Source organism: Elgaria multicarinata, chromosome 6 (assembly GCF_023053635.1).
Source record: "Elgaria multicarinata webbii isolate HBS135686 ecotype San Diego chromosome 6, rElgMul1.1.pri, whole genome shotgun sequence".
Lineage (NCBI taxonomy): Eukaryota > Metazoa > Chordata > Lepidosauria > Squamata > Anguidae > Elgaria > Elgaria multicarinata.
Window position 1 is genome coordinate 29,066,963 of NC_086176.1, and position 24,141 is coordinate 29,091,103.

The following is a 24,141-nucleotide window of genomic DNA, read 5'->3' on the forward strand; positions in this document are numbered from 1 at the left end:
TATGAGCACCAAGATGAGGAGAAGTTTTCAATTATAGACCACGTTGTAACCCATCTCTGCCTGTGGAATGCATCCCCATTACAATTGTGCAAGAGAAGCTGGAAGGTAATGCGATTTCCCCTTAATCTAAAGAAGCCTTGAGTCCTTCGGGGCAATTATTTATGGATAGCGCTCAGCCAATCTAATCATAGATACTCTGCTATTATGATGTCATGAAGCCATTGTGTTTATACCACTCTAGAGTTCCTGTTATGACATCACTTACTGGACGTCAGGCAGATAATCTCGACATACCACAGAAGCGCGTTGGAAAAGACAGAATGTATGCCACTCTGATGCTGCCCTATTGAAAACAGGGCTTTTTGTGTGTGTGCAAAAAATAATAATTTGGTACTGGTTTTTGGTGTCCATGATACAATTAGAGGAAGAAACAAACAGATTTTTCTCAGAACACATCCAGTTGTCACTTCAACTTCTCAACAATGAACGGAAGACGCTCTCTGCGAAGAAGTCCAGACCAAGACTTTGAAGATAACCCAAATGCTTGTGACAATACTCCCAGTGGGTCAAGAGGATCAGGCAGGGAGCAGCCAAGGAAGTATAAAAACTCTGTGTGTGTGTGTGTGTGTGTGTGTGTGTGTGTATTCTGGCAAAGTGACAGAATAATAAAAATGTCCCTAAAATGAATTTAAAAGATAATGCTAACATTTCCAACACTGCGTTACTATAGACTATCATTTATGAAGGGAGAAATGTTCTGTTAATTGCTGAGGGGAATTTTACCAATCCTTTGCTTATCCAAATTTCTTAACCATTGTGGTTGTGTACAGTAGAGTCCTTCACAAATTGGGAGAATATTATCAAATATCAGTTTCTCGTGCGGTAACACACATGCCATAGTGAGTTGCCACTTCATAAATCAGTGGTTTTGAAAACTGTATTCATTGAACTCTGGAGTACCTCAGAACCTAGTCAAGAATCCCTTGTTTAGAAGATCAGTAATGGCAGACAAACTGCCCAAAAGGGTTTGTCTCCTATTACCAATTTTCCTTTGCCATGTACAGTTGCAGGGGAATGTTGGTTGCTTTTAGGAAGCACTTTCAGTTTGCACAGGTTGACGCCTGGGCTCAACTATCCAGCCCAGATCTCCAGTGCAACGTACAAGCCTAGGTACCCACAGAATCCTCTGCCATAAGCAAGGATCTTGCAGGCATTGCATAAAAGTTGCTTAGGAGACAAAGTGATGTGGAGAGGGTTCCCTGGGAGTAGGTAATTTAAAAACAACAACCATTGGCTTAGGTAGGGTGACCATATGAAAAGGAGGACAGGGCTCCTGTATCTTTAACAGCTGCATAGAATAGGGAATTTCAGCAGGTGTCATTTGTATGCATACAGCACCTGATGAAATTCCTTCATCACAACAGTTAAAGCTGCAGGAGCCCCACCCTCTTTTGTATCTGGTCACTCTCATATAGGTCTTGCAGCTTTAATGGTCGTGATGAAGAGGGAATTTCACCAGGTGCTGCATGCATACAAATGACACCTGCTGAAATTCCCTTTTCTATGCAACTGTTAAAGACACAGGAGCCCTGTCCTCCTTTCCATATGGTCACCCTAGCTTAGGCATAGCAGATACTTGGAACAATATTTTACAACTGTTAACCTGTGGAGCTGCTTCACCAAGTGATGATATGCTGAAATGAGGGCTACCTTGTGATACAGTACAACTGTTCCTAGTTTTCGGCTACCATGAATGGAAGCATGCACCTTCTCTGTGCCAGACTGAAAAAACCCATTAAATGGCATAGCACCACATGATAAACATAACACATAGATAAGATCTCAGTATTGACTGTAGGGCCAACCCAGAGTGCCCCACACAACACCTAAATAATTTGAAGGGCATCTTTTTTCCTGTTGGAGATGTATCCCACATTTCTTGAAAGTCTTTGTGTTTGTGAACAGTGGTGTAGTGGAACCAGGGCTCACGGGGGCACAGCACCAGCACTTTTTGATTAGCAGGGATGCTGACATCATCTGCCACCCCCCTCGGATGTCCCTGTTCTATCTGAGCTTAGCTGCAATCCTCCCAGTAGCTGGGTAGGGTGTGTGCATGTTTCCAGCAACAATATATTGGTCCTTTTTGTAATACAATGTGTTTTGGGGTGGCTTGGTCTTAATGGGCAACTAAGGCCCATTAGCTTTTTTTAAAAAAGACCTGCTCTTAGTGGAGATGAAAACTCCTAAGAACTGATTTATAAATATGGATCAACACAGCTGCCTGGATTATAGGCTCTTCTTGGGGGCACGCCTATGAGTACTGTCATGATGAGCATCTGCACTTCAAAGTTTACCACTAGACCACTGTTCTTGAAGGACTTTTCCAAACAACAACAACAACAACTCAGGAAGAACATTGAGATAATGTATAGCTTTTCTTCTTTCAGCTGGTACTTGCACAATTCCGTGGGAAATTGCCCCAGAAACTCTATTAGCTCCTCTAGCCAAGTGACTTCAAATAATGAAGAGGGACAAGAACGTGAGGGTAAGCTCAAGAAACATTTATCAATTTTTTAACAACTTGTGGGTGGAGGCTTGGGATAAAAATGCAGCATGAGATGTTCTACACGGCTGGTTAATCCCACTTTTGAAAGATCTACCGGAAACATTGAATGAAGATTGTGTATTGAACCAATCACGAGCCTGGTTCAACACGAACAGATGCACTGAAAGCGTTAACTTGCATTCACTTCAGCGTATGTGGAATCGCTTCGACCCTGTGCTGCACCAGCTCTCACTCTACAAATGAACGGCATTACTGTGCAGTTCCCACCACCAACCCCATGTCTCCTACCCAACAGTTGATCTAATCCAGAGGTCCTTTGGTCACAGATGTCCAGCTGTAACAACAGTGAAAGGAATGAGCAAGACACAGATGGAAGCAGAAGCAGCAGCTAGTCCATTTTTCAGACTCGACACACTTAAAACTCCAGACAGAAACACATGATACACTGGGTGTTGGTGATTTCCGGCTAACTAGATGACATTTCTTTGGCAGGACATGCATCAGAAAGAGGACAAGTGATGTTTACCCGAGAAGTCGTTCGAAGGCAGGACAGCTCTAGTACCTTGCCATCTGCCAGTTCTCAGCGGAGTGTGCTAAGTACGGCTCCCTTAAGCATTCTGACACTACGACAAGTATCTTATTTATGTCTTTATTTATTTTTATTTAAAATATTTGTTTCCCACCCTTCATTACAAAATCGCAGGACAGTGAACAGAATTCATTAAAACAACAGTTAAAATAAACAGAACATGAATAAAAATGGAAAATCGACAAAGTGAAGTATTAAAAGTCAGCAAATGCCTGGTTTAAATGGGTACATTTTTAGCAGGCACTGAAACCCCATCAGGATTGGTGCCTGTTGCACTGAGTATTTGTGTGTGTGTGTGTGTGTGGGGAAGATTTCAGAGGTGGGAGGCACCCCAATGAAAAAGCCCCCCCCTTGCCATCAGATGTACCTGTGCAGGCAGTGGAACAACCCATTGAGGACCTGATCTGTTGAGCTCAATGCAACTGTAGGCTTTTATCCTAAAACCACCCTGCAACACATTTTATGGGGATTGCAGAGGATTCATCCTCTACTTGTAACCCTCCCAGGTTTTCCCACTGCTCCTTCCATGTTTTTTCTGTCTTTCTACAAGGAATCCATTAGGAAGGAAAAGTTGGAATTGCTGCACCATGTCTTTTGATTGGTAGCACTGGCAGCCCTCCATATGGAAGAAACTTCCGAATACTAAGAGCTGTTCCACAGTGGGGAAGACTACCCTGGGAGGCGGTGGGATTTCCTTTATTTTATTTAAGCAGAGGCTGCAGGAAGGCCATCTCTCAGGGATGTTGTACTTGCACTGAGCAAAGCGCTGGGATAGATGACTTCCAAGATCCATTCCAACTCTTAGGGCATCTCTACATTAAGAAATTGTTTACCCGGTGCTGTTGTGCTCCGTGGTTCTTTGACGTGATTGATATGAGTTGGACTACATGGGAGGAGAGGCATGACAAGGCAGAAGATCCTGCTGCTTCCTTGGGCTCCTTTAAATGGTTGAATCGAGGGAGCACCTCCCTCCCTGGCATGTGTGCAATGGTGTGAGGGGTGTCTTGTTTTCGCCTGTTTCCTCGCAGCCCCCAGGAAAGCCAGGACTTACTCCTGAGTAAGATTGTGCTGTAAGTTTGCAACCCTTGTCACACTTACTTGAGAGTAAGCTGGGATTTTCTTCTGAGTAGACACATGGAGATCAGATCTGCCTCCCTTTGTTGCAGGGAGGGATTTTATCCTCTTCTCTCTCCATTTAAAGTCCTTCTTCCCTTCCTTGGCAACTTCATAGCACAATGCCAGCTTTACATGCTGCCGATTTCGTGCCATTAAGGGTTTCTTCCAGTTTCTCTCTGAACTATTTTACAATGGAATGAATGGGGGAAACCACAGGAGATGTCCTGCTTGTTTACAGCATCATTTAATTGACCCGGAAACTTCCATGAGTGGCCAGAAATGAGCATGCTATAAATAGCTTGTTTAGAGAAGCCCTTAAAATTATGTGATTTTATTAGGACTAATTGCTGCCCATTGAGATGAGGAGACATAGCCTTCGTCTTTCTGTTTACTTCAGTAAACAGGGACAGAGTAAAGTAAATAGCAAAGGGAGGGAGCTTCATAGTAGTGCCTTCCTCATGGATTCTCCTGGCAAAGGAAATCTGTCAATCCTTGATTTCTGTCCTATGCCAAATAACAATGCATTGAAAAGCATTCTTCCTTATTGGCTGATATGCTTGTTACTCTATAGTGCAACACTAGATGATATTGTTTTAATCAGGTTTAATTATTTTATTATTTTTAATATTGTTGTTAACTAACTTGGGAGCCAAAACATTACTTTGAATCTGTGTCTAGCATCTATGTCTCCTTTTTTTAACCATATTTACTCTAGAGTAGGGACAGGACCCCTGATTCAGACCAAGGGGCTTTTAAAATCTGGATCACTCCCACTGTGCCTACTTTACAGTAAAGGCTTTTCCAGAAAAGGATTTAGTGATGAATCACTCATATGACACAGGGGTGCTTGAAATTATGATGTCCTTTTGTAATCCACCCATGTTGTCCCAACAATTCTCCCGACTTTTTGCTTAATGCAGAAAATCTTTTAAGGAGGGAAAGAGCAGAATAGCTCCTTCACTCCTGGAACACAGTACTGAGATAGCTATACAAGAGTGACCAAATACAAAAGAGGGCAGGGCTCCTGCAGCTTTAACTGTTGTGATGAAGAGGGAATTTCACCAAGTGCTGCACGCATACAAATGGCACCTGCTGAACTTCCCTTTTCTATACAACTGTTAAAGATACAGGAGCCCTGTTCTCCTTTCCACATGGTCACCCTACCAGTGGGTGTAGCTTAGGGAAGCGTGGGAATGCAGGGCAGGGGGCGGGCTTGACAACACAGTGGCTGCTGGCACCGCTTCCCCCCCCCCCAGCCGTATAGCCCATGTTCCCTCCTGCCCTGTCTAGCTTTATTGATTTAGCCTCACAGCAGTGATGCTGTGGGCTTTTGAGCTGATCCTCTTCCAAATATACACATTCCCTGGGACACATTCTGTCGTGGCCTGCCCCCCACCTTATATGGGGGTTGGTGTGGGTTGTGGGCTGCAAAACCACAGGTAACAAAACCCTAACCACAAAAACAGGGCTTGGTGTGAAAACACACACACCCCAAAAAACAAAAAACAAATAAAAGATGTAGCAGCTAGACCCAGATGTCAAGTAAGTCTGGTTCGGCCGCTACTTGCCTAGCAGGAAGGAAGGAGTCCAGCTTCCTTCTTAGAGGAGGTCTGCATCGTTTGAGGCACTGGGAGCAGAAGATAGCTAGAATGGGGGGGGGGGGGTAGGGGCTCATACATAGAATAAATTTTATTTATTTATTTATTTATTGCATTTTGATACCGCCCAATAGCCAAAGCTCTCTGTGGGTTAAAAAAGTTAAAACCATAGAAACCATTCAAAATATAACACAAACAGTATAAAAGCATAATATAAAATACAATATAAAAACACAGCCAGGATAAAATTGAGCGGCAATGCAGAAATGAATACCGATTTAAAATACGAATTTAAAACAGCAAAGTTAAAATGCTGCGAAAATAAAAAGTTCTTCACCTGGCATCTAAAAGAGTAGAGAATAATAATAATAATAATAATAATAATAATAATAATAATAATAATAATAATAATTTTCTTACCCGCCTCTCCATTCTGATTGAGGCAGGGAACAACAGTAACTATAAATACATATAACTGAATTAAAATAGAATATACATTGATAAAACATCCTAAAATCATTTTAAAAACATTCTAAAATTCCACTGGATAGACCTGCCAGAAGAGATCAGTCTTAATAGCTTTCTTAAATGCTGATAGACTGTTAAGTTGACGAGTCTCCTCCAGCAGGCCATTCCACAGTCTGGGAGCAGAAGAAGAGAAGATCCTCTGTCAATCTAGTTTTTGCTGACTGAAGTAGATTCTTCCCAGAGGACCTGAGTGTGTGGGGTGAATGGTAGGTGCCAGGCGAAACTCTTTAGGGAGCTCATTCCACAGTTGGGGTGCCACAGCAGAGAAGGCCCTCCTCCTGGTAGCCACCTGCCTTGCTTAATTATTAATTATGATTAATAATGGGTGAATGCTTGGAGCTGTAAGACTTTCTTCTGTCTAAACACATACTTAGGAATGCACCCTAAAAATACCTCTCATTTGCTTAAACCTACCTGCTAAACACACCATATTTAAATACATATCATTTGCTTAAACCTACCTGCTAAACACACCTTATTACTACTAAATAAGTTTATGCTGAAGGATCTTTTGAGCAGCCTTCTCCAACCAGATGTGCCCACAATCCCATAAAGATTCAGGATCCTCAGATAATGCATGTCTGGTTCTTTGAACACTTGAATGCTATTGTAAACAGCCAAAGAACTGCGTTTTCAAATGAGGAATTGAGCCCATAGCTACCCCACAATCCATAGGAATGTTCAGAAGTAACTCCTTTGTGCTTTGTTTTCCCTCCTAGGATGTGTATGCAATGTTCCTTGCCTTGTGATGCTGCCTGTTATCTGCCTCCTAGAAAACCTCTTGGAGGCTTGCATCTGTGTAAGGTAGATATGAGCGTGAAGGTTTTCAAGGCTGCTTTCATCCAATATGAACTTTCATCCAATTGTGACTAGCAGATGGAGGGGCCCATATTTGGATCAGAAACATACTGGCCCCATTCTGAAGACACCTTAAACCATGGCTTTAACCATGGTGAATAAAGCAAAAAGCCTTATTCACTGTGGTTATAAGTGTCTTCTGAACACAGCCTGGCTTTGTGGATTAACCACCGTGGTTAAAGCCATGGCTTAAGGTGTCTTCTGAACAGGGCCACTGTGTGTGGGGTGGGTGGGGGAACTGTTAACACAACACACACAGCCTTGTTCCATGCCTCAGTCCCAATCTGGCTCACCCACCCCAGGCCAGCTATTTATTCAAAATCAAAGTCAAACACGCAAGCGGAAACAATGTGAATAATAACGCCATATCTAGAGTTTGGCCCTCAGTAGTAAAGCACCCTCAGATCCCTTTCTGAAACCCTAGGTAGGTGCTTCCAGTCAAACTAGACAAGACTGAGCTAGCTGGATTAACCATCTGAAACATGAAGTAGCTTCCTAACTGCTTCAGCACCATGGCTCTTTGTCCCTTCTTCCCTGTATCATCTAGTGACATCATCAATGTGACTTCACTACACTGTGCATTTTCCTGCTCTCACCTTTACATAATTAGCAGTGAGGATGGGGCAACACAGAGAGTGATGATGTCACATCATGCATTGTCTGATACTGCACAGTGCAAGGAAGAGAGGAGAGAGAAACATGAAGTAGTGATAGCTCTTGTAACATCTAGTGAATGATCAGGGATGCTGTATGCTTCTCCTCTCTCTGGTCAGTGGTCATTCCTTTAGGGAAGGAGTCAGCGATGCCAGCGGGTGCCCTATACTACTATCAGGATTCCTTCCATAGCTATTGCTGGTTCCCAGTCATTGTTCCATCTGTGTCAATGTTTTGACAATGCTGCCTTGTTTCCTCTTCAGAAACCAGTTCACTATGGCAAACTGTACGAAGTCTTTCAAGTTCTTGTTAATAGCAGTCCCATTCATCTATGGTGAGCATTCCTTCTCTCCTGATCTTAATTTCAGAGATCGCTCAGGTGTGTTGGTTCATTCACTTATGTACTATATGCACAAATGATACAAAATTATGAACCTCCTTCCATCACTTGTGATCTGAAGTGGTGGAGATCCAACTTCTACCCCCTCAATCAACTACACAAGGACTGTGGAAATGAAGAGAGTATCACAGGGTGTAATGAGTACTATAGCACTGGCCACCACTTTTGAATCAGCAGTATAGTAAATAATACAATAGTAGCCATTACGCCTTGTTATGCATTCTCACTTCCAGAGTCCTTCTGGCACCAGTAACCCTTTTGTGTCCAAACACAGATTCCTGCACATCAGTCAGAGAGTAATCAATCAGTATAACAGCAGATTTGGGTTGAAGATTGAGATGGTAGAAGTTGGGACTTCAGATTATAAATGGTGATGGGAGATTCATAATTTTGAATGCTCTCCAGAGTAAAAAGCTCCCTGCATATACTAAATAAGTGACGGAGACAGTTACGTACAGTGACAAAAATCTTTCTCTCTGATGTTTTAGTTTACTATATGTAAAGAGTTTTTAATCTAAAAAAAAATGAGAGAGATACTTCTAAGCTGGACCTAACAATCCGATAAGGAAATGAGAAAGTTTGGTAGAGTTGCCAGATCTTGATTTGGGCAACATTGGTTCTTCTAAGAGCTTTGGGAGAAGAACATGTAGGAGACCTCCTACCTCAGCACTTTTCAAGCCCTTTGCATCCTCTGAAACAGCATTGAAGCTCTGCAGGCTGAAGCAGCTATGAAAAGAGGGCAGGAGAATAGACTTCTGCAATACTAGGATAGAAATCAGTATTACATCTCTGGAGTTGGTGAAAGCAACAGGCAGTCTGTAGCTAGTGACCATAGTAAACTGGGGATGGAATGAATTAGGAAAGGGTAAGAACAGAAGTGGATTGGGAGTCAAGATTTGTATTTTGCAGATCTTGCAGGGATGTGTTATGGGGAGGTGAGGAGAATCGAGGTCAGGTAGCAACTTGGGAAAGGATGGAAACTTTATTTTAATATAAGATGTATTGAAAGAGAAGGAGAATGGCACTCATGCTTAGTCTGATGGGACTGGTGATATTTATTCCATTCTGTAGTCCTTTGAGTTTCACAGGTAGCTTCCAATGGCAGTCAGAACAAGGTAGCTTCAAATGGATCTTGCTGACTGGAATTCTCTCCTACCACAACAATAGGAGGATGTTGTTTCAGCAGGGAGCAAAAGTTAACTGAAATCTTAAGTAGGCTGATGAAACCTAATGTGTGACCAGTTCTTCTGCCCCCTCCCCTGGAGGAGCTGACTGGACCCTCATCTGATTTTATAGCCTGAAACTTCTGTGAAGTTGGGGAGAAGAAGGTTCAGCCAGGGACTTATCCCCAGAGCCAGAGCATGATGGCAGGGCTGTGTCTTCTGGCCAAGAAGGTCTTGAATAAGGTACAGACTTACCTTTCCCCGAGGAAGCAGCCTATGCCTTGTCCTCAGAAGAATCCTATGCTGTACACCAGGAGGCCTAGAGGGAGCTCAGTTGTGGTACAACAAATTGAATGGTTGAGATGTTGCACAACTGAGATCTGAGATTTTGATAGCAAGAGAAGTATATTCATTAATTGTGGCTTGAACCCCTGGGGGTAACATGAGCTGTAAATCTAAACCAATTACTCTCCAGTAAATTGGATCTAAAAAAAGAAATGGCCTTCAACTGAACTTTCTGTTCAGTAGGGAATCAAATATACAATAACAATAACAATAGTAATTACAATAGTAATCATTTTAAAAAAATATATTTAATTTTTCAGTCTAGTTAAAACATAGTCACACACACATCAATGGAAACAAATACACAATATATTAGGCCAATAAAAACACAATATTGTAACATTTAAAAACTATCTTTACCTATGAACACTTTACTGATACCAAACACAATAGGCACTACTGCAGTGTTAAGACATATGAATACTGAAATTTGTGATTTTGATAGCAAGAGAAGTATATTCCTTAATTGTGGCTTGAACCCTGGGGGTAAGATGAGCTATAAATCTAAACCAATTACTCTCCAGTAAATTGGGTCTAAAAAAAGGAATGGCCTTCAACTGAACTATTTGTTCAGTAGGGAACCAATTCAGAAAACAGATCTTGGAGAACAATGTTTGTTTAGTCATTTATGTAGTTTCAAATCTAGGCTATTGTGTCTTGCACTAGTGTTACTGAAGGCTCATCTACACCAAGAAGGATATTCCACTATGAAAGTGGTATGAAAGCAGTATATAAAAGGCAGGAGCCACACTACTGCTTTATAGCAGTATTGAAGTGCACTGCAGGATCTACACTACTGCTTTATAGTGGTACTGAAGTTTACTCACAACTGTTGGGACCCATGACACATCTGCACCAAGCGGGATATAACACTATGAAAATGGTATGAAAGCAGTATATAGTTTGTGTCAATGGGCCCCAACAGTTGTCAGTGCACTTCAGTACCGCTATAAAGCAGTAGTGTGGCTTCTGCCTTTTATATACCACTTTCATAGTAGAATATCCTGCTTGGTGTAGATGACCCCAGAGTGTGAAATCTGAAGGTGATGCTAAGCATTGTCATTTAATTTCCTATATTTGCAAAGTGAGTGAAGGAACCATGCTGAGTTCATCTTACATCTGGTTTTTACGTGGCTTTCTCACACTTTCTGTAACACATTAGCGATATATTGGACATGAAGTACTGGAAAGGCATTTTAGAGTTACTTGTGAAAGCACTTCAGGTTTAATGAGCTGTAGGATATATCAAAGGATATTTCAAAATTCTTGTTCTTCGCTAAACACCTTGGTGCTACTGAGATAAGGGTTGCCTATTATTAATAAGAGTTATTTGCTTATTTCTCACAGGTGCCATTTACTGCTTGTGTCTATACATGAAATTGTCAGATGGTTTGTCATCCAAGGTGAGCACCCTTCTGGAATGGAAACTAAACTGAAGTCTGTCAAAGTGAGGAGAAGCTATTGTAGGTGTTCTTCTAGGCAAAGATATGAGCAGCTTGGTTGGTGGATTGTGCATTATGTCTTGTCCAAGCAGTTAAAAAGAGAACCCACCAGTGAGATTTAGCTTAGAGATGCCAAAAAAACCACCCTTCAAGGAGGACAGATCATTTTGGTCAACTTCAAAACAGTCAAACCATGGCAGAGAAGTACAGTTTGTTTATTTACTTTTTTAAAAAAAATAGCAGTGTTTATTAGCCGTGTTTATTCCCAGTGTATCTAGTACCCATGGCAAAAGGAAAGCCAGGTGGGTGGGTACGCTGCCTATACTAGTTTATGTTTACTCTATAGACATGACTTAAAGGTAGAATTTTGCCACTTCAGCTTCATAAAAATTCTGGCATGAATTCCAGAGTACCTCTGAGCATGTGCGGAGCTTTTCTTCCCCCACACAGAAAAACATCTGAACAATATTCCAGAGAGCAAAGATCCCCTTAGCTTGCAGAGCGTGTGTTTTTTGTTCTGGGCTGTTTTGATAAGAGAATGCTGCCTAAGCTATCGGTCTGCTGTAAAAGCAGGTCTTCTGAGCCCCTGCTTCAACCTGCCAGCCTGCCTAGGATTGTACTGACACCACAGATACTGTATTGATGCTGAGAGGTGGCATGGGGTGAAGTGGTAGGCAGCCACCCAACTGAGGGATTGAGGCTTGGGCCTTAGCTAGACCTAAGGTTTATCCCAGGATCATCCCAGGGTGATCCCTGTTCATGTAAATGACACACAGTTCATGTAAATTTACACTGTTCATGTAAATGACACACAGGATACCCCGGGAGCAGGCAGGGATGACCCCGGGACGATCCCAGGATAAACCTTAGGTCTAGCTAAGGCCTTGAACTGTACTTTGAGCTTGCTAATTCATCTGCACTCTGATCAACATACACACACACAAGCAGTTCCACCAAACATATCTGGTAATATGGCACCTGCTTTTTCTGTGATCCCTTCAATAAAGGGCAAAATTTCATGGGGCAGCATAGCGTGCAATAAGGGCCAGCCCATTACATTGAGGTGAGAGAGAAGATGGCGCATCCCCTCCCATTTACACCTAAAGAGACTGGGGGCATGTCTATATGGGTTCTTTACCCCGACCTAAATGCGCATATTCACGTTTTAGGACACATGACGCAGCCGCCTATTCGTCGCAGCGCTGGTTCTTTAATGCGATAATGTGCATATTCGTGTTCAGACCCCTCTCGAATCCTCCTCTGCTGCCTCGTTCCCTTCCTCTCCCCACCCCCCGCTCCAGTTTGTCTGTTATATGAATCTGTGGAGCTCCACATATAAAATGTATAGCTTCCCTCATTTCTACTCCATAGCTTTGTTTCATCATATATGTATATATGCACATTTATAACTGCACTACAAAAAAAATTCAGGACATAAATCGCTGTTGCTGCTGCAGTGTGATGATCTTTACCTAGAGTCAAATCAACAAAAAATCTGGTTTATAGTCAATAAGAAGCAATCCTGTTGCTGGCAGTTGAATCTTTTTTCAACACTGGTAATGGGACAGCTTCTTCCTCTGAACATGAAGGCAGCAGGCCAGCCACATAGGACACCCCCCCCCCTGACTTCCAACACTTTGTTGCCAATCCCTTCTCCCTATCATCTGTCACCTGAGGAGGCCACTTCACTTTACCTAATGATAGGGCCAGCCATGAATGCCCTACAAATGCATCCACAGCACCCTCAGTGACATACCAGTGTGCTCTATGACAGAGTAAACTCATGCACACTAACAGCAAGAATAGTTCTTCCAATTCTAGCCAGAAAGTACAATTCTGGCTAGGTGGCAACCTTGCCTAAGAATATCTTGCTTGGAAAGGCCTGTAGATATTATTAATGTTGAGGAATACCTGTTTGTTTTTCCTCTTATAGGAGCTCACACAGCTATATGAAACTGAGCTGAAATCACTGTGGTAAGTGATTTCTTTCGATAGGGACCTTAATTCAATGCTAGCGTCACTAGGCTAAGCATTAGTATGTGTTTTCCTGAAGTTTGTGATGCAGTTCATTTAAAAAAAAATGCACAAAAATGTGTACATTTGAAAAAGTGCATACAAAATATGTGTATATTCAGGATAATGCACCCAAAAATACTTTAATAAATGGGGAAATTGCTTGCCAAAATGTATGAAAACATATATTTTTCAAAATGCGCACAATATATATTAATTTTCATGCAGACTAAAAAAAAGGTTGCAGTGCAATTTTTCCATCAGTGGAAAATAAGAATCTGAGCATAACTGACCTTGACAGATTCACCCATCCTTAACACTACTGCGCTCTAAGATATGCTTAACACTATACTTCCAGGAAGCCTGTACCATGTGATCTATCTGCATATATAAATCCACTCTTTATGGTCATCTAGAGAAGTCGTAGTCTTCCAACATGCGCTGAATTTCTCTTTTATAACTGCTGCATTGCTGCAGGTTGGGGACCTGGGACTGGACTGGCAAACAACTGTTTCTAATATTCATATTTTCACTTTTCACATTCCAAGGAAGTCTCAAAATCAGCTTGAAGAAAAAATCCATGAAATGCAAGGCTTTAAAAAGGAGATGGATAAGCTGTGGGCCGAGATCAGTGGCATCAATGAAGGCATCCTGCTTTCTGCAAAGCAAATCCTCGAGGACAGCAACATCCCGGGAGAGAACAAAGATGTAGGGAGCTGGAAACGGATCATTAGAGCCCTCTGCACCCCATTCATTCCTGCTTTCCATACCATACCCCATTACAAGCTTATGTTGCTCTCATAACCTGCTGATTTTTAAAACTGCAAAAAGGTAGATTTAGGCTTGATCCTTCCCTGACCATCAGTACTTAAAGAAAAGAAAAGTCATTTAAACTCAATTTCCTAGCTCAGTGGTTTTCATACTTTTTAACATCAGGGAACTCCTCCCACATTGAGGAACGCTTGCCTACTGCAGAGGACTCTGAGAAGTATTCTAGGTTGCATACTAATTACAGATAGGGTACAGGGCATCACTGATCACTCCAGGTGAACTGAGAATGCACCCTTAGAACACAGGAAGGCTGGCTTCAGGTGTATGGTTGTCATGGGTTGTTGTTTTTAATGTGTTTTAAATTGATAAAGTAAGACCATATCCTCTGGGTGTTTTAACAATTAAGGTAATAACTTCTAAACTGAAGTATGCACTCATGCTTAAGAACATAGGACATTCTTTCCTGCCTCAGACCAAAGTCTAGTAAACTTTGCAAGAATCAGAGCAGTCAGCAGACACCAGCAGCATACTGGAAATTGCCTTGTTGTTCACCAGTAGATCACAATCCATCTTTTGTCCATCCCAGCCCTAAAAGACACCCAGACCTCCCTTGCAGCCATGCATTGCAGTGTGTGTGTGTGTGTGTGTGTGTGTGTGTGTGTGTGTGTGTGTAGGAAGTAGTGGCAGGCAACCTTGTCTACTGTCTTTTCATTGAGGAACCCCTAATAAGCTTCTGCAGCCTGCAGAGTTCTCTGTATTGTGGTTTGAAAACCACTGTCCTAAGTGTTCAGCACTACTGGTGCAATGCCACATGGGCTCTTGTCCTTAATCCTACCAGGTTTTGTCCTTGCACAACGGGCTAGAGGATGCTTTATATTTCTAAATGTTACAGCTAAAAGGTAGATCGGTGCGTGTGTTTTTAGCTTGCACTGGAGGTTAACCTTTAGGGCCAGTGTGTTTCACAAGATCATGTCTAAAGTATGACATTCTTAAGGTGCCCTATAGTATATGTAGCCATCTGTGCACCCTATAGACTGGCGTGGGTTTGGCCTCTAATCCAAACCTGAAGTGGTTATAGGTAAATCCTTACGCTCTTCTTCTTAAGGCCTTTGGACCATTCAAAATCTCAATTGCAGACTGTATGTCATGATCCTTACAATAACCATTCCTTAAGATTCGCCTGATGGATTTTTCGCCTCCTTCACAGCAAGTGCTTGCAATGATCAACCTGACTTTTAAGAAGATATATGAGGATCACGTACAAATGGCTGATTGGGCTCAAAAAACAATAGGTAATGATGGCCTGTCATCTATTCTTATGCTCTACAGGAATAAATAAGATTACATCTATCTATTTTCCCTTCCTTTCTGATATCTTACGCAACCTATTAACACAACTAACCTAACTTCTTTCTTAGAAGTGGAATTTACACCAGAGTAAACAGAACTTACCTCTGAGTACATGTAGGATTGTGCTGTAAGTTGTTTCAGCTGGCTGGAGCTATACTCACAGCCCAGTGTAGTTGATTAAACAGGGTTGCCTCATAATGCTAACGTGGAAGCCAGAGAGATTAGTAAAAGCTCCGTCACACCAGGGGTTAACATGCTCCCTACCTTCACTTCTCCGTCAGGGTTTTCCTTCCTCAAGTTACTTCCTCTTTCAAACAGAGGAAGTACCCAACAAGCACGAGGCCCATTGAGTCCGCTGTTCTAATGGCGCTGCTTCTCCTGCACACAGCAGGAGAGAGCAGCAATTCCGTGTTTAAAAATACATCGGACTTAACGAGGGTGTTTTGTTTTTTCTTTTGTCATGCACGGAAGGCCAGAAGGGGCGCGGGAGGCAGACAACGTCATGTGAGGGACCTGAGCAAACTCCGTGAGTGCCCAGTAATGAACGTGCAATAAAACGCTCGTCAGATGGATGCTTAGAGCTCCCCCTGCCAGCTGAGTTCTGCCATTTTTGCCTCTTCCACAAACTCCAGAGAGCCCTTGAGTGCAGAAGTCAGCATGAGAAGCATTAAGCACTCCCTTCTCTCACCTAGCCGCTCTTCCCTATAAATGTTCCCCCGTGCAATTTCATTAACGTTCGCTCAGTCAGTGTGGTCTTCAGAGTGTGCATTTGTTGAAATAGCATGCAGTTTGGTCTTCAGATGATCCTGTCAACAGCCTATCAAGTTTCCTATAGTAGGCAGAGACCACTGGGTAACGTTAAATAGGTCTATGGGAGGCATCCCATAGGTTCAGATGCCCTTCTCAGCTTCTACTGTCTCTTCCCCACTGGAGGCCAAACAAGCCATGTGTCTTGAAAGCACTTCAGGTGTTTGTTTATGTCCATTTTTGTCACACTTGTGCTAAGGGACCCACTGCTGCCACCACATACAGTCCTTCTGAAGACCTTTTTCTTCCCTTCCCACTCTCAATAGCTTGTTAACTCTGGAAGCATCTGCTTTCCCCTGACAGGAGGACTGAAGGGTGGAGGTGGGGGGTGGCCCGTAAAAGAGGAGGAAATGAGACTAGAGGCTTCTGCTGCTGTCCTCCACTGAAGCCTTGATGGCTCCCTAAAGCACAGGCATGGCAGAGAGATAAGTGAGGGCTGGCTGTGCTCCTGAGCAACAATTGCTGTCTCAGCCTTCAGGAGAATGGAGCTGCCTTCTTTCTCCACTTTAGTTTCAGCAAAGAGCTCTCCAAGAAGCTGATTTGACACTGAGAAACTGTGGCACGGACAGTGGTGCACGATCTGCTAGGAAGCTTTCTTTTGCATTACTGGTTAATAGAGCTTACTTTCTCTGGCTGTCATCAGACAGGGGTGGGGTGGGTGGGATTTTTGCATTTCACTACCATCACTATGGCTTCCTGCTGCTGTCCCACAACAGCGACAATCTCTTTACCCGGGGAGAGAAAGAGGAAGCAGCAACGACCACGTGGCCCATTCAGGAGCCATTTTTATCACCCTGCTTTTCCTGCACACAGCAGGACATGGCGGCAAGTTTCATTTTAAAGAAATAAGTCGGATTTTCCAGGTGTTTTTTTGGACAGAAAAATGAGTGGAAGGACCAGGAGGCAGACATCTTCATCTAAAGGACATGCAAAAAAAAAAAAAGAGTGGGCAGTAATGTGTGTGCGATAAAACACTCATCTGTTGACGCTCTTTGTTAACTCTAGGTGCCACCATTGATAAAGGCAGGACATCTAAGAGTTACGATCCTGATAATCTGGAGAACTGCTGGTTTAGGTCATTGTTTATGTCTTCAGCAAAGCCCCCTGATACCGTTCTACAGGTACTGTACAATACTTTCATTTCCATTGTTAGTACTAAAGAAATAAGTTGAGCACAGCAGTATATTCCTCAACTCTCTGTTCTCTAAATACTCTTGTACGGCTTTGAAAACTCCTGTGATTGTATCCTCCAGTGCCACCGCCACCACCTTTTATATTGTATCACATTAAGCATTATTGTTAATTTCAGCCCAAACTGTGCCTCAGATTACCACAGATTACTTAGGGCGTTAAAGATCTAATCACATGAATTTTCATAGGTGGCATTGCAGGATGATACGGTTGGACAAGAGTTCCCACCCACTCATTTGCTCTCCCTTGATCCCTTCCTTTCTGTTAATCTTAGAAATTTTGCCTGACAACGCAATGCACAAAGGTAGGTGATTGTAAGGGAGAGAGGAGCACAGCACTTGCATACTGAAGATGCAGATGGAAAGTGGGAGGCAGACGAGTCTCAGCAATAGTGGGTGGATTGGGTTTGCCAGATTTCCTGACCAGTGCTTCTGTTGAGGGAAATAAGCAGGTGGCCCAAATATCTGATCCCTTCTGTCTTCATCCCAGGAAAATGGATATTGCAAAAGCCAAGCCCTCCTTTGTAATGTCTCTCAGGGGTGGGAAGACAGGAACTGGGGGTTTATCTCAGATCCCATTGGCAGTCCAGGAAGATGGAAGCCAAAGCCTGGTGTCCCTTCTGTCTTACTCACCCTCACCACCACCACCACCACCACCATTACTGTGCAAACACACATATACAAAACAAAAATAGGACATTTCCAGATGTGCTCTTAAATATCACATAATCAAGTGACACCAGCCCTATTCAGCCATTCTTTATCTGTGTACAGTTGAGGAACTGCAAACAGTTCCTCTATCCTCCCACCCCTCCTTGTGCATTTCCATCACCCTGTTCTCATGGAGGGTTTCATGGAGGAAAGTCAGGGTTCTCAATTGAGTAGGGAACCACCACAGATACAGAAGCTGTCCTGGGCTGGATCTACACTACTGCTTTAAAGCGCTTTATAACAGTTATAAAGCGCTTTAACTGCTTTAAAGCGCTATAAAACTGTTATAAAGCGCTTTAAAGCAATAGTGTAGATCCGGCCCTGTTCACCCTCCATGACAGGAGAATCATGCAAGGCAAGTGGGTGAGGCTACAGAGCTCCCCTTCCTCATACACAGATACAGAATGCCTGAATAGGGCCATGGTGTCCTTTCATTTGATTCCAAAGGTGTGTTTTGGGTGGGGTGGGGGGATAGGGGAAGGGCAACATATGCTTAGTCACAAAGATTTGTAGGCTTACACTTATTTGAAAATAATTCTGGGCGAATACGCATTGGTTAAGCAACCATTTACCTTGGTGTGTATCTGACCCCTTGGTCATTCATCCTGCCAAGTGGTGAGGAGTGTTTGCTGCACTTCTATAATACACCCGATTAGAAATTTGTTGAAGCACCAATGTGGTCAGCTGTACTCAACCCAAAGAAGTAAATTTGCTTGTATACAATGTGAATTGCTGTTTCTGGGTTTTGGGGCCACATTTGATTCACTTGAGTTGCTTCCTGTTTCTAGCCAGATGTTTATCCTGGAAACTGCTGGGCTTTCCAAGGATCTGAGGGCCAAGTAGTAGTTAAGTTGCCTGAAAAAATACAACCAACAGCAGTTACAGTTCAGCACATCTCCAAAGCAATCTCTCCTTCGGGAGGAGTCACCAGTGCCTTGAAGGACTTCTTGATTTATGTGAGTATTGACTTCTAACTCAGCATTGAACTTGTATACCTGCTCCTCAAAGGTTCGCTCAGAGAATTTGGGGAAGTAGGAGGACCATTCAGTCCAGATGTGCAGAATGCTCGTTAACACCTGACAGTCTACTGGCTAAAGGGGACTTAGCACAAGCCACATGGCGTGGTTCAGCCAGGACTTGAATTGGGAGTCTCCTTGTCTATGATTCTTTCCCCTTTGTGATCAGCTACTCCAGCATGCTGTGTGGAGGAAGAAGGGGCAGTATTGTCCTCCCACACCCAGCAGCCCCTCCCACACCATTTAGGGTAGCTCATGGGTTCTTCTTAACCTAACTATAAATACTTCTAACCAAGCTGAGGTCTCAGTTTGGGCAACTCCCAGACTCTAGCCTATTCTGTGTGGTTCTCTAGGCTCTGACTAGGGGGCTGTCTTCATGATGACGCATTGATGCTGCGAATCCCCCAGGCCCCGCGATTGTGTTCCTGTGGGTTGTCCCCACACTAAGGAGCAAGCACAGGCTTTGCTTCAAAGGAGCCACCGTTGTGCCCGTGCACCACTGCACCACTGCACACCCCTCCATGGTTTTTCTTAACCTTTTCTTTTCACCTTCTCTGCCAAGCATCCTTCTCCCCATGCCAGAGAAGTGTGGAGGCATTCCAACAGCCATTTGGCTTTTTGGCCCACCCCCTCTCCCATGTCTGGGCAGATGGTGACCAATCAGGGGTCTCCATCTGCTCAACCATGCTCTCTGCCGTATGTCCATAGCAGCGATAGATGCAGACGTGCCATCGTCACCTCGCTGCAGAGGAAAAAGTCAGGCTAAGTCCCTGACTTTTTTATTTTGGATCTTCAGGGGAAAGCCCTGGGATGGCTCCGCAATGGCTTCTGTGTCATATAAACAACACAGTGCCACTGCGGAGCCACCCAGGGGCTTTCCCCTTGTATAGACACCCCCTAGGTCTCTCTGCCGATCCATCCTGTAGTCTGCCTGCTTGTCTGGCCACCAGCCTCCTTATCTATATGCACTCCTGTATTGCTACATCCTTATTCCAGTTTGTTTTGATTGGACTCTTAAGGGCTAGACCCATGGCTGCCCCTGAAATGGACCTCTTGCGCTCCTTCAAGAATTGCTTCCTAGGCTGTCCTCAGGCCTTTGTAGGCAGTGTTCCATCCTGTGGTTATAATCTCTATGAGTTGTCACCAATTCCAGCTATTTCCCACTTCCCTTCAATTCTAGGGCCTAAACGAGGAAACAGAAGAAGAAACTCTACTGGGGACATTCATGTATGATATCGAGAAGGAAGCCATTCAGACGTTCCAGCTGAAGGTACCCTGAGAACGAGAGCAGTGGGGCAGCAAGGCCAGAAGCAGGCATTTTTGATGGGCTGCTTTGAAAGGGGTATTAAACATGGCGGTTCAAGGAAAGGGGCAGGTTGCTCCTCTGTTCCTCCTAGGGGTTAGACCTGTTTCAATTCATTATTGTGGTTCAGTGGATTAAGGCAGGGATGGGGAACTTGTGGCCAGGGGAGATGGTGGCTCTAGTTTCAGGGGAGCTGCAATTCCATTCTGGGTTTTAGTTAGAACCAGCCAGAAGTCTAAAGGAGCTGTCCCATCCCCCAAATGGGCCCAGCACCTTGGATACCTCCTTTAGACTTCTGGCTAGGTTGTAACTAAAACTCAGAATGGAATCACCGCCCCACCGAAATTAGAGCTTCCAGCCTCCCCTGCTTGTGGCCTTCCGGACGTTGTTGGAGTACATCATTCCTTATTACCCTTTGCCATCCTGGTTGGAGTTGCTGGGAGTTGGAATCTAATACCTGAAAGGCCACAGGTTCCCCATCCCTGGATTAGAGTGACATCCGACAGCCCAGAGTCCTTCAGCCTGTACTTGATCTTCAGAGGGATTCCTCAAGTCACTTGTTAAAAGCCACATAGTACAATTAGGTCCTTAGTGACCTAACTGGAAGGAACTCTGGCCTGAGAAAAAATTGCCAGTTCCAGCTTTACAAAAAAGGCCTCAATCAGAGTGTGAGGTAGGTGAGTGTTTCCCCGGTCCTGCTCCTCTCCCGGAAGGCCCCTTCTAGGCACTGCAGGAGATAGGCAATGTTGTCTTTCCACCTACGATATTGCCAGTGTGCTTATGTTAACATATTGTCAATGAGATGTAAGGACAGCATAAGGAGCACCAGGTAATGAATGTGCCATTTCCATGATTGTAGTGGACTCAGTGACAATCTTCATGCCAATGAAGAAATTGTTTTTCTTGAGCAATGGAGCGGGCTGTGGGGGCACCACAATGACACCAGCTTTTTCTGCATCTACAAGTCCTGCCCCTGCTACTTGGAAAGGCTGTCATGGATGGCTCCCAGATGTCTCTAGGATTGGGGACACTAGTGGGAAAACAAGAAGCACAACAGGAAGTACCTGCCTGAAGAGATACTTCCTATAACGGAGTTATTATTACTACCATCACTGGGACAATGATAGCCTGCCCACCTGCGTGGATCTGGCAGGTCCATCTGGACTAGCAATGATCAGAATGGAGACTGTCCACCCAAAAACATGCTATGTGGATGATTGATACTTGTACTAGAAGCACCAGTCACCTGTAAACTTGTTTGTGTTAATGTATTACTGGAGATCCTAGAATTACAGATGCCACAAATATCCATGGTTGTGTTGTTGTTTTAAAAAAAACTCTCAAATTTGGGAAGAGGTACTCCACGCAAGTGGGAACTCTAACAATGGAAGGTGCCTCTGCCCTATTTTGGGTATCTCCTCTTTCCCTGCATGCCAGACCCATTGTATTCTGGAGTGTCCCATGGCCCTGAGAGTAGCATTTGGGGGCAGGAGGCTATAAGGGCTGCTGGAGAAAGGTGGAGCAGAGAAGTTAGGTTCCTAGAGTGACCATGTGGAAAGGAGGACAGGGCTCCTGTATCTTTAACAATTGCATTGAAAAGCAGATTTCAGCAGATGTCATTTGTCTGCATACAGCACCTGGTGAAATTCCCTCTTCATCAGTTAAAGCGGCAGCATCCCTGTCCTCTTGACCAGATACAAACGAGGGCAGGCCTCCTGCATCTTTAACTGTTGTGATGAAGAGGGAATTTCATCAGGTGCTGCATGCATACAAATGACACCTGCTGAAAATCCCTTTTCAATACAACTGTTAAAGATACAGGAGCCCCGTCCTCCTTTCCATATGGTCACCCTATAGGTTTCTGAAATTCCCTTTTACCAGTGCAATGTTAGTTGTCGCCCAGTGGGTGCAAACAGACAAAACAAAAATAGCAACAACTGTTTGTGCACAATGATGCATAATGAACCAAACCGTGCGTGTGATGCACCATCAGCAATTCCATCTGTTTTATCTTGCTTATGGAGATTGTGATTTTGAGCTGAGAGTTTGATGTGAAGTTGTGGATAATAATTCTTGTGACCATCAGCGATGGTTTGGATCAGAATTGTGAAAATAGTAATACCTTAGCTTTTCAGTAGATATGAATCCCAAACATGCAATGCTCGGGGAAAAGCTGGAAATACTTGGAGAAATAAGGGGACAGGCATGGCACATTCCTGTTGAACCGTGGCATTTAATCTGTTTAAACAATTGGGGATTATGACCAGAGGACTAGTGAAGCACAGAGATGTGATACAGGTTTTGATTTAGTTTGTTGATTTGGTTTGTTCTTCTTCCTGCTCTACATTTCAGAATGAACATGCAAACCAGTTTCTGTACATAAAGTTCAAGGTGCAGAGCAATTGGGGCCATCCGGAATTCACCTGCATTTATCGAGTCCGGGTGCATGGGAAGATGGTCAACTACTCGAGCCCTTTGGATGAAGGCAGGGGGTGAAAATCTTGCAAGATGAATAAAAGAAAACAGGAATACAAATCCCCATCCTATACCGAGCAAACTGTGAAGAGCGCATGGCGCTCAATCTGATTGGTCCCAGGGTTGGGTGGGGAGGGAAGTTTGGAGGGAGAGGAATTGTAAGTATGCCAAGATATATAGAGTCTGGCAGATCTTGATCCAGTGGAGACGTCCTCTGTGGTCTGTTGAAGAAATTAGACAAAGACAAGAATGGCAGGTGGAAGTTCAGTTAGGTCAATGCAAAGTCGTGATATTGGCACATTGATCTTAGGCACATGGATTTTTTTGATCATGTCCAGCCCTCTGTGGAGAAAAAATATATGGAAGTAGGTGATCTGCCAATAAAGATTTCTGTCCAGACTTATGTGTGTATAGGCAAGAGCAGTATACATGAATAAGGTGGCCTTAACTTATTCAAGATAGCCTTGTGTGAAGTCATTATTCTAATAGCCGCCTTTCACAGCAACAAGCACAGGTTGTGCTGTGTTCTAGAATGTTCCTCTTTTTTTCTTGGTGGGAGTTAAGTAATTTCTTTCATGCCAAGCATATGCCCAGTCAGTTGAGCCCCCAAAACGCACATCACTACCAGCGCAATTCTATGCATGCTTGCTCAGAAATGTCCTGTTGGACTGTGTATAGGATCGTAGCTTAAGCTTGCCATTTATGTTTGGCACACAGACACACACCCAGTTTGTGTAAGGTGTATCTCTGCCTCTGTGACATCCCATATAAACCTTGGAGGCCCCAAAGCTCTGCTCCCACAACAATAGGTACACCAGTAAGCTACTGCTTTCCAGATGTTTCAGTTTACAAATTCTCATCAGCTCCGGCCAGCATGGACAACAGTCAGGGATGATGGGTGTTGTAGTCCAAAACATCTGGAGGACACCAGTTTGTCTACCGCTGATGTAGGTTTGCGGGGAGAGGGGGATGGTATCGAAAAACTAGACGACTACAAAATAGCTGAAGTTGGTTTAATGCTGTATTAGGCTAGGAAGAAAAACACTAGAACTAAAGTATCACAGAGAGGTGGGCTATACAGAAACCTTCTGTTGTCCCAACCAGGTTCTCTGCACAAGCTAAGTGGTGCACACAAGGACCCATACATTGTTCCAGGCAATGATAAAGGCAACTCTCAGATCATGCATATTATGGCTATATGTAATAGAGTCGCCTCTTCCATACTTGCCAGCATTTTGTGTGATAC

General features: G+C 43.6%; 1 protein-coding gene across 1 annotated transcript; it reads left to right on the plus strand.

The window, feature by feature from the left end:
• The first annotated feature begins 443 nt into the window (after positions 1–443).
• On the plus strand, positions 444–22,916 carry LOC134400401 (SUN domain-containing protein 3-like). The gene is made up of 13 exons (XM_063128732.1): positions 444–598; positions 2,448–2,545; positions 3,059–3,163; positions 7,117–7,201; positions 8,173–8,243; positions 11,165–11,220; positions 13,193–13,233; positions 13,821–13,980; positions 15,251–15,335; positions 17,206–17,321; positions 18,890–19,057; positions 20,298–20,387; positions 22,773–22,916. Exons 1-13 carry the CDS (start codon positions 483–485, stop codon positions 22,914–22,916), a joined length of 1,335 nt encoding a protein of 444 aa, XP_062984802.1. The 5' UTR covers positions 444–482.
• The last annotated feature ends 1,225 nt before the right edge of the window (positions 22,917–24,141 follow it).